At 44.1% G+C, this 11,624-nt stretch overlaps 1 protein-coding gene across 3 annotated transcripts in view; it reads left to right on the forward strand.

Annotated features, from left to right (window-relative positions):
* LOC122553125 (uncharacterized) overlaps window positions 1-2,213 on the forward strand; it is a 49,307-nt gene extending 47,094 nt beyond the window's left edge. For all 3 annotated transcript variants that reach the window (XM_087991693.1, XM_087991690.1, XM_087991691.1), the window contains one exon: window positions 48-2,213. In XM_087991693.1, the coding sequence (XP_087847819.1) occupies window positions 48-155 (108 nt within the window). In that variant the 3' untranslated portion in view covers window positions 156-2,213. The remainder of the gene's footprint in view (window positions 1-47) is intronic.
* The last annotated feature ends 9,411 nt before the right edge of the window (window positions 2,214-11,624 follow it).

Raw genomic sequence — 11,624 nt, forward strand, 5'->3', positions numbered from 1 at the left:
TGAGAAGTGAATGATGCATGTTCTGAAGTTTTTGTTCCCCCACACAGGGTGAAGTTGGAGCTGCTTCAACTGTCCCTTTTCCATATACATTCTGGGCTCATGGGATGGAAACAGTGGAACAGAAACAGAGCTGCCCTTATGTACACTTAGATTAACGACCATCAGTGCAGTTGTTAAAAAGCTTTCTTCCAAACGCTTGATAGATTCCAGTGTTTTTTCACATTACTGCTCCGTCCTATCAGGTTAGATGTGGGTTCAGCAACAAGCTGTTGGAACTCTCTGGTCAAGTTGAAGGTGCAACTGCCGGACTTGGGGACACGCAGAAATCTGCTCATTTTTCACTTCTGGATCTTTTAAAAAAAAAAAATCTGATTGCTGGTGGGCAAAGCCAGATTTATTGCCCATAGCCTCAAGATTCCCAAAGGATATGATAGCAGGCTTTTGTCTTCAACCTGCTCAGTCCTCTAATTTACTGATGAAATCCAAGACTTTTCCCATTCCTGTTGATCTTTTAACTGTATTAACAACCAGTCTGCCCTGGCTGCTGCAGTGCCTGAAGTGAGAAGAATGTAAGAAGATGAGGTACCTCGTAGACCTTACAATTCCCTGACCTGCTTCGCTATTCCATAAGATTGTGTTTGATCTTCTCCTTCAAAGTGACTTTCTTGCCCTTAATCATATTTTCCTTGGTTTCCTTTGTGTCCAAACATGTTGATCTCTGGCTTGAATATAGCAATCAACTGAACTTCTACCACTGTCAATGCTAGAGTATTCCAAAGGTTCTCAATTCTCAGTGAAGAAATTTCTCATCCCTGTCCAAAATGATCATTCTGGTGAGACTTTGTCAGGTTAGAGATCTCCAAACCTGGCAAAATACTCTCACCTTCAGCTCTTCACAGCTTTCCACCCTTGCTGCATTGCACTCGCTAACTCCAGCTTTGTTTATGAATGAATCAAAACAGTGTTATGAGAGATGCTTGGTATATTCAGTTTCAGGTCTCTTCCTGTAGTGTCTTGTGATTGCCTGGTAACCTTGAGGAAAGAGTGGGATGGCCGTGGTTGAGAATGGAGTCTCACTGACACGGTGATTCACTCATGATTCACTTCATGCACTCAAATGAAGGACTGAGTAAATGAAATTTCGTGTGGTAGGAAAGCTGTGACAAGGGAATATTAACTCACATTGTCACTAAGATAACGCGCATTACTTCTTTTATAAAGACATGTTATTGAAAGTATTAATTTACAATGTCATGTCTGGATGAATTGAGATATATATACACACACAATTGGCTGGATATATTGATGTCGTTATGAGCTTCAACAGCATCTTTTTTCAGCAATGTTCAAGTCTGTACTACTAAGCAATTACTTGTAATATAGGTTTTCCAAAGAATACTTTTTAACACTACAGCAGCCAAAACGTTACATGGGTGGAGAACACAAGTTGTGTAATGGAGTTGTTCAGTCAATAAAACATTCAGAGAGGTGACTGAATCAAAGAAAAATAGCCACAGGGCAATAGCCTTGCCCCCTCTTTTTCTTTATTTTCTGAAAGACCTTCTATGAAGTCAGAGTTACATAGCACAGAAATAGAGAGTTCGACCCAACTCATGTATGTCAACCAGACATCCCAGTCTGACCGAGCCCCATTTGCTAGGATTTGGTCTGTATCCCTCTAAACCCTTCCTATTCATATACCCATCCAGATGCCTTTTAAATGTTGAAATTGTACCAGCCTCCACCACTTCCTCTGGCAGCTCATTCCATACACACATCACCCTCTGTGTGAAACTTGTCCTTTAGGTCCCTTTTAAATCTTTTCCCCTCTCACCTTAGACCTATGCCCTCTAGTTCTGGACTGTCCAAATCTCAGAAAAAGACTTTGTCCCTCGTGATTTTATAATCCTCTATAAGGTCACCCATCAGCCTCTGACTCGCCAGGGAAACAAGTCCCACCCTATTTAGCCTCAATGCTGGCAACCACCTTGCAAATCTTCTCTGCATTCTCTCAAATTTAAACATATCTTTCGTATAGAAGGGAGACTAGAATTGTACTCACTATTCCAAAAGTGGCCTGGACAGCTGCAACACGCCCTCCCAACTCCTATATGTAGTGCACTGACCAATAAAGGTAAGTGTGCCAAACTTCATCTTCAACATCCTGTCTACTGCTGACTCCACTTTAAAGGAATTTTGCACCCCCCCCCCACCCCCCCCCACCACCCCCCCCACCCCCCCCCCACCACCCCCCCCCCACCCCCCACAAGTCTCTTTGTTCAGCAACACTCCCCAGGATCTAACCATTAACTGTAGAAGTCCTATTTGGGTTGCCTTACCAAAATGCAACACCTTGCCTTTATCTAAAGTAAACACTATCTGCTACTCCTTGGTCCTTTGCCCTATCTGATCAATGTTCTGTTGTACTCTTAGGTGGCACAGTGGTTAGCACTGCTGCCTCACAGCGCCAGGGACCCAGGTTCAATTCCCACCTCTGGCAACTGTCTGTGTGGAGTTTGCACATTCTCCCCGTGTCTGCGTGGGTTTCCTCCGGGTGCTCCGGTTTCCTCCCACAGTCCAAAGATGTGTAGGTTAGGTGAATTGGCCATGCTGTAATGTTAGGTGGATATTGGGGGGGGGAATTACTCTTTGGAGGATCATTGTGGACATGTTGGGACGAAGGGCCTGTTTCCACACTGTAGCTAATCTAATCTAATCTAATCATTTTCACTGTCCACTACACCACCTACTTTGGTCTCATCTGCAAATTTGCTAACCATGCCTCATATTTTCACATCTAAATCACATATAAATTATGAAAAGCAGTAAAACCAGCATCAATTCTTGTGGCACACTGCTGGTTGAAGGTCTCCACCATCACCCTCTGTTCCCTACCTTTAAACTAATTTTGTATCCAATTGGCTCGCTTCCCCCTGCATTCCATCTAATCCAGCCTTACTGACTGTTAGCAAGTGGTACCTTATTAATTGCTTTGCAGAAGTCCATATAGATGGTGTCTCCTGCTCTGCCTTCATTCATCATCTTTGTCACCTCTTCAAAAATTTCAGTTGAGTTAGTGAGACTCAATTTTCCGTGTACAAAGCCACGCTGATTGATTGTCCCTAATTTGGAAGCAGTGAGTTTGTAAAAGAGAGAACTCTGAATCAACATCATGTCTTCAGAAGGAGAAACAAACATCAACCAACCGTGATGACTGTCACCGTGGAAGGAGCCCCTTTACCTCTCAGCGAGTTTCAGACAATCTACAAATTATCTTTCCTAGACTCAAATTTATTTGGCCAAGTTTTAAGATCTGATACTTTGCAAATTTCTGTTGTCATTTTGTTTTTGCATACTTGGAGACAAGGGAAGGGAATTGTGTTTTGTGTTATTTTGCATTATAGGCTAGAAGGATTTCTTTGTGTCTTTTAAACCTTTAGTTAATTTTTGCTACTTGGGAGAATATTGCAAATAAAACTGTCTTGTTAAGAAATCGGACTGGTTTATTCATTACACCAAGTTATACAGTGTAAAATATTTATTTATTGAATGGTCATATCATGCCTTTTTAATTTCAAACTGCTCAAGAATGAAGGGAGGTGTCAGTACACTCCTTGTGACCTGGTCGTTAATACCTTTAAGACACAGAGTTGAAAGATTTATAGAATCTCTACAGTATGGAATCAGACCATTCGGCCAATCAACCCTCCAAAGAATATCTCAACTCAGACCCAACCCAGTCCTGATGGAGGGCCTGGCTCAAAACGTCGATTCTCCTGCTCCTCGGATGCTGCCTGACCTGCTGTGCTTTTCCAGCAACACACTCTCTACTCTGATCTCCAGCATCTGCAGACCTCGCTTTCTCAACCCAGTCACACCCTACTACCCTATTCCTGTCACCTTGCACTTCCCATGGTTAATCTACCTAGCCACTATGGGCAATTTACCATGGCCAGTCCACATCTTTGGAACTTGAGAGGAAACTCACGCAGATACAAAGAGAACATGCAAACTCTCCACAGACAGAGTAGAATCAAACCTGAGTCCCTGGTGTTGTGAAGCAGCAGTGCTAACCACTGAGCCACTTGTTGGTGCCTCACAATTCCTCGTCACATGAGTGTGTGAGGGAGGGACCAATATCTTAAGGGGGAGTGAGAAATATTTGACTTAAGGAAAGATGAGGAACAGGAGAGAAACTGAGCAAGATGAGGGTGCAGGGAGGGAACGCCAATGGCTATGGAGACAGGAGGAGTGATTGAAGAAATTGTTTCCGTCATTATCATGACATCCTTATTGGGGCTGAGGAGTTTATATAGAGATTATTGGTCACTCAGAAAACAGTCTCAAAGTTATCTTTGTCCTGCTGGATGATCTGAGAAAAATGGACAGCTTTACAATGGCGGGGTGCACTGATCACATTGATCAAGCCAGACCTCATAATGCTCCCTGAAGCAATAATGCATCAAATACGCTCACAACCTCTTGAATGTGGGAGACATGGATTGGAAAATTAAAAAGACAATTATTTGCCAAGCACCTTGGAAGATTCTGAGGTTATGGAAAATGCCACTGAAATGCAAACTTTTCTTTCATCCCAGTGTGATACCTGAACCTGATCTTTAGCCGTTCCTGTCTCCTAGTTCAAATATTATTGCTATGGATTTTGGACATGTTAAGAAACTTGCAGGTGTGAGATTACCTATGCAGTTTTGTGTCCAAGTACTATTTATTTCTGTTTAATCCATCAGTTATGTCTTTATTTCTGTGACTGACCTGGTCTGTGTACATGCCATTTTGCTTTTCGGAAGCCCGGTAAGGAAGAGCTTCTTCATGAATGGGGACAGAAATCATGCACTGGAAATGTGTTGCTGGAAAAGCGCAGCAGGTCAGGCAGCATCCAGGGAACAGGAGAATCGACGTTTCGGGCATAAGCCCTTCTTCAGGAAGGGCTGAAGAAGGGCTTATGCCCGAAACGTCGATTCTCCTGTTCCCTGGATGCTGCCTGACCTGCTGCGCTTTTCCAGCAACACATTTCCAGCTCTGATCTCCAGCATCTGCAGACCTCACTTTCTCCTCAAAGATTTCAACCTACTGCGAATCCTCTTACAAGGATGCCTTCCTTGAAGAAGCTCTCTTCCTCCCTCTACAAAGGTTTCAGTGAGTCCCTCTCTCACTGCACCCCCCAGGTCATCTCCTCTGCACAGAAGCTCTTCAGCCACGTTCTCAAACAGACTCGCTACCACAGCCATATCTCCTTCCTCAGCACCTGCCTACAGAACCGACTGATCCCGCACGGACTCCGGACTACGTTCCGACCAACAAAACTTGGACCCAACCAGGACAACCAGTACCTACAACAAATACGAAGCCTCCAGCAACAGACCTCCCTCCGGATCCTCCGCTCCACGCTTGCAGCCATGCGCCGCTATCTACATTCCCTGCAACTCGACCTACCCCAGCTCAGGACAACACTCTCACAGACCTGTAAAGGACCTCTACTGTTCTTCATCCACAGAAGGATCCATAAACTAAACAAACAGTTCTTCCTGGCCATATCGGAAATCAAAGACAGTAAATACCAAAAACTTTCATGTACTTACCCCCACACTCCGGATTCCTCAACTGTTCCAGAATCTTCCATCGGCCTCCAAAATCAGTCTGGCGCCATTACACACGCGGCCGCTACATCGCCCGCTGCAATACCTGCCGCCGACGATGACGTCACCTCCGCCCCCACCGACCTCGCAGCATTCCTGAAGAAGGGCTTATGCCCGAAACGTCGATTCTCCTGTTCCCTGGATGCTGCCTGACCTGCTGCGCTTTTCCAGCAACACATTTCCAGCTCTGATCTCCAGCATCTGCAGACCTCACTTTCTCTCCACAGAAATCATGCAGCACGCCGGTTATGAACACCTCCAACACTAGTAAGCCAAGTGTGGCACAGAACCAATTGTACATTTCACTATGGTTTTGCAAGAGTCATAGAGTTGGACCGTTCGGTCCAACTCGTCCGTGCCCACCATAATCTAGTCCCACTTGCCAGCACCTGGCCCATATCCCTCCAAACCCTACCTATTCATAGCAAGTTTTGAGAAGATTTGTAGCTCAGGTTGAGGTTCTGGATGTAGGTTTGCTCACTGAGCTGGAAGGTCTGTTTTCAGACGTTTCATCACCATACTAGGTAACATCTTCATTGAGCCTCTGAATGAAGGACTGGTGGTGTATCCTACTTTCTATTTATATGTTTGAGTTTCCTAGAGTTGGTGATGTCATTTCTTATGGTGATGTAATTTCCTGTTATTTTTATCGGGGGTGGTAAATGGGATCCGAGTCCATGTGTTTGTTGATAGAGTTCCGGTTAGAATGCCATGCTTCTAGGAATTATTGTGCATGTCTCTGTTTGGCTTGTCCTAGGATGGATGTGTTGTCCCAGTCAAAGTGGTGTCCTTCCTTATCCGTATGTAAGGATACTAGTGAGAGTGGATCATGTCATTTTGTGGCTAGTTGATGTTCATGTATCCTGGTGGCTAGTTTTCTGCCTGTTTGTCTAATGCAGTGTTTGTTACAGTCCTTGCAAGTTCAGCGTTCTTCTACAGTTCAGAGCAGAGGAAAATCACCTGTACAGTATATTCAAAAAGAACGGGTACCCAGTCCGCCGATTTCTGAGGAACAAGCCCAAACAAGCAGACAAAACACGTCCAGAAACCCGAGCCACTCTCCCCTACAGCAAAGACATCTCAGAAATGACTGCCAGACTACTCAGACCCCTTGGCATCATGATAGCCCACAACCCCACCAACACACTAAAATAGCAGCTAATGAACTTCAAAGACCCTATACAGACAACAAGCAAAACTAATACCATTTACAAAATAAACATTACATTGGACAAACAAGCAGAAAACTAGCCATCAGGATACATGAACATCAAATAGCCACAAAACGACATGACCCACTCTCACTAGTATCCTTATGTACAGATGAGGAAGGACACCAACTGGGGGTGTTCAAAGTTTGGGAGAAGATTTGTAGCTCGGGTGCTCGTTGTTGTGGTTCTGTTCGCCGAGCTGGGAATTTGTCTTGCAAACGTTTCGTCCCCTGTCCAGGTGACATCCTCAGTGCTTGGGAGCCTCCTGTGAAGCGCTTCTGTGATGTTTCCTCCGGCATTTATAGTGGTACAAAACCAATGTAGTGTACAAAATCCCATGCAAGGACTGCACAAAACACAACATAGGACAAACAGGAAGACAGCTAACGATCCGTATCCATGAACACCAACTAGCCACGAAACAACACGACCAGCTATCCTTAGTAGCCACACACGCAGATGATAAGCAACATGAATTCGACTGGGACAACGCTACCATTATAGGGCAAGCCAAACAGAGAACAGCCAGGGAATTCCTAGAGGCATGGCACTCATCCACAGACTCTATCAACAAACACATCGATCTGAACCCAATATACCGGCCACTACAGTGGACAGCTGGAACTGACAACTGGAAGCGGCAGAGACAGGCCACTATAAATGCCGGAGGAAACATCACAGAAGCGCTTCAGAGGAGGCTCCCAAGCACTGAGGATGTCACCTAGACAGGGGACGAAACGTTTGCAAGACAAATTCCCAGCTCGGGGAACAGAACCACAACAACCAACTGGGACAACATATCCATCCTAGGACAAGCCAAACAGAGACACGCAGAAGAATTCCTAGAAGCATAGCATTCCAACCAGAAGTCTATCAACAAACACATCGATTTGGAACCCATTTACCACTCCCTGAGAAAAAGAACAGGAAATGACATCACCATAGGAAATGATGTCACCACTGGAAATGACATCACCAACCGTAGGAAACTCAAACATATAAATAGAAAGCGGGCAACACCACTAGTGCTTTATTTGGCTCACTGATGACTAGTATGGTGATGAAACGTCCAAAAATGAACCTGACAGATGTCAAAGGTAGTTTCTTTACTCAGAGAGGAGTAAGGGTATGGAATGCTTTGTCTGCATCGGTAGTAGATTCGCCAAGTTTAAATGCATTTATGTCGTCACTGGACAGGCAAATGGACATACATGGAATAGTGTAGGTGGGATGGGCTTCAGATTAGTATGACAGGGCGGCGCAACATCGAGGGCGGAAGGGCCTGTATTGCGCTGTAATGTTCTATGTTTTATTCAAATACCCATCCAGATGCCTTTTAAGTATTGCAATTGTAGTAGCCTCCACCACTTCCTCTGGCAGCTCATTCCACACACGTACTACCCTCTGCATGAAAAATTTGCCCTTTAGGTCTCTTTTATATCTTTCCCCTTTCACCCTAAATCTATGCCCTCTAGTTCTAGACTTCGTCCATCCCAGGGAAAAGACTTTGCCTATTTACCCTATCCATGCCCTTCATGATTTTGTCAACCTCTTTAAGGTCACCCCCCTCAGCCTCTGACACTCCAGGGAAAATAGCCCTAGCCTATTCAACCTCTCCCTATACCACAAATCCTCCTACCCTGGCAACATCCTTGTAAATTGGCTTTAAATCTCTGACATATAGGAGATAACTTAAAATATAGGTGATCTGTTCCAATTATTTGCAACAATAACACTGGAGATGAAGAGGGTCCTGGGATGATGATCTAATGTGGTCATTATTTGGTGCCATTGGGCATTGCATTGAGATAACTTTGACCCAAACGACTGATCCTAACAGTTGTATCTAATGAATGTCATCAATATGTGGGAAGGCAAATTTCTTTCAATTCATTCACAGGATGTGGGTGTTATGGCCAGGCCGGCATTTATTACCCAATCCTAATTGAGAAGGTGGTGGTGGTGAGCCAACTTCTTGAATTGCTTCAGGCTGTGTTTTACAGGAGGATATTACAGCATTTTGATCCAGTGATGCTGAAGGAACTGCAAATATACTTCCAAGTGAGGCTAATATGCGACAGAGAGAGGAGCTTACAGCCAATACTCTCAACATTTTCAGGCACTCAGACCTGCAAGGTCCATACATTGCAGCAGCTTCTGAAACTGGAGGTTGATGTGTAAGCACAGAACCCGAGAGCAGTTTGCATACATTTCTTGCAGCTGTTGGTGTTCACATGCGCTTAGTATATCGATTATCCAAACAGTCATAATAATATTGCAATCACAGAAACCGAGAGCTTCAGAAAGTGGGAAAACACATTGTCATCTGATACGTGTTGCAAGACATATAATTTTGAAATATTCAAGACTTGATCTTGCTAGCAGAATGACACAACATAGGTGGTCATTCAGTGTATTGCATTGGGCTCTGAAATAATCATCCAAGCAGCTTTACTCCCTACACACTCTTCACATATAACTTTGTCTTTCTTTAATTATGCTTTTCTGGAATGTGAGCATCAGGACTGAGGCAAGCTTTTGTTGCCCTTGACCTGAGTGTCTCATGAGAGCCATTCCAGAAGGCAATTAAGAATCAACCACTTTGCTGTGGGTCCAGAATCACATGTGGGCTAGATGAGGTAAAGATAGCAGATTTCCTTCCCTAAAGGACATGAGTGAAATAGGTGGGCTTTTACAACAATCAATGATAGTTTCATGGTCACTATTACTGAGACTTGATTATTGATTCCAGATTTCAGGAAAGATCTGAATGGATTGAAGTGTATGCAGAAGTTGTTTTCGGGGAGGGTTCCAGGAATAAGAAACTTCAGTGATCAAAACAGAGTGGAGAAGTTGGAAGGCTTCAGTTACAAAGAAGAAAGCTCAGAGGAGTTTTCAAAATTATGAGAAATCTGGACAAAGTGGATAGAAACTGCCCAACTCTTAAAATAGTTGTGCGTTTAGTTAATGACAGTAATGTGTAAAAGAAACAAAGCCTGTGTTAGGGTTTGGAATGCACTTGCAATAGATTGGAAGCAGCTTTAGTGAAGGCCTGCTCAAGAAGATATTAGATGATTGTCTCTGGTGAAATAATGGGCAGGGTTTCCAATGATGAGTAAGGGCTTTAGGACCCTAGAACAACCTTACAATGATGTTATGGAAAAAGTCCCCACTGAGCATAAACAGCATGTTGTGAGAAGAGTGAGTTAGATGTATGAGAGAAACAAAAACAGAAATAGCTGGAAAAATTCAGCAGGTCTGGCAGCATCTGTGGAGAGAAGTCAGAGTTAACATTTTGAGTCCAGTGACCCTTCTACGGAATAAGTATGTGAAAGAAGCACCATCGAAGCATCTCTTTCTGTCTTAGTGATTAGTGCCTGACATGTCTTATTATTGTGCATAATAACATTTAGTATTAATGTGCAAATAAACAGAACTCTAAAGAAACCTAAGCATTAAGGCAGTTTTTGACCTTGCCTTCTCCTCAAACATTCTGCTTTTGAACCTAAACTCTTGATGGGAGTTTGAAATCATGCAATAAAGGAGCAGGGAAAAAGCATAATAACAAAAAGTCCTAATGCTGATTTGGCGAGCTAGTGCAGAGCAGTTATGCAGAATAGCTTTTTATCCTTCACTGTAATCGTTCTGTGATATTAATTGATTTCCTTCTTCCCCAGCTGCCATTGTTGAGTTTAGTACCACATCCTGAGGCCATGAGTCCAGATTACCAATCCAGGGACAATACCACCAATCCATCACATTCCCCTTGCCAAAATCCACTTTTTAAAAATCATTCGTTGACATCAGCATTGCTGGCTGTCCCTCGTTGCCATCGAGAAAGTGGTGGTGAGCTGACTACTTGAACTGTTGCAGTCGACATGTTGACCCACAATGTCCACAATTCCAGAATTCTAGTGACACTGAAGGAATGGTAATGTACTTCCAAGTCAGGATGGTGAGTGGCTTGGAGGGAAATTTGCAGGAGGTGATGATCCCTATGTATCTACTACCCTTGTCCTTCCAGATAGAAGTGGTTGTCAGTTGGAAGGTGCTAGGCGAAAGTGGGTACGACAGATGCTGGAGATTAGATTCAAAATTAGAGTGGTGCTGGAAAAGCACAGCAGGTCAGGCAGCATCCGAGCAGAAGGAAAATCGACATTTCAGGCCAAGGTGGGGGGGGAGGGGGGGTGTGGGCGCAAGTTTTGCGATGCCTGTGGTGGCAGGGGAAGGTGCTGGGTAGGGAGGGTGGGCTGCTAGGGGGCGTGGACCTGACCAGGTAGTCAGGGAGGGAACAGTTGAAAGGTGCTGTGTAAGGATGTCTGGTGAATTTCTGCAGTGCATCTTGTAGATAATACATCCTAATGTTACTGACTGTTGATGGTGGAGGGATTGGATGATTGTGGATGTGGTGCCAATCAAGCAAGCTACTTTGTCCTGGAAAGTGTCAAGTTTTGTTGGAGCTGTACCCATTCAGGCAACTGGGCAGTATTCCATCACACTCCTGACTTGTGCCTTGTCGATGGTGGATAGGCTGTGGGCAGTCAGGAGGTGAGTTACTCTCCAAAGTATTCCTAAGGCTCTGATGTGCTCTTGTAGTCATCAAGTTTATGTGAAATTGGGTTTCTGGTCAATGGTAACCCAAAGGATGTTGATAGTGGGGATTCAGTGATGGCAACATCATTGAACGTTAAGGTGTGGTTTATTCCAGTTTAGAAAATTTGCCCATCTATTGGGAGATAGTAGTCTTGTCATAGAG

Source organism: Chiloscyllium plagiosum, unplaced genomic scaffold, assembly GCF_037043375.1.
Source record: "Chiloscyllium plagiosum isolate Xiang-an unplaced genomic scaffold, Cpla_swu_hap1 HiC_scaffold_10, whole genome shotgun sequence".
NCBI classification, from domain to species: domain Eukaryota; kingdom Metazoa; phylum Chordata; class Chondrichthyes; order Orectolobiformes; family Hemiscylliidae; genus Chiloscyllium; species Chiloscyllium plagiosum.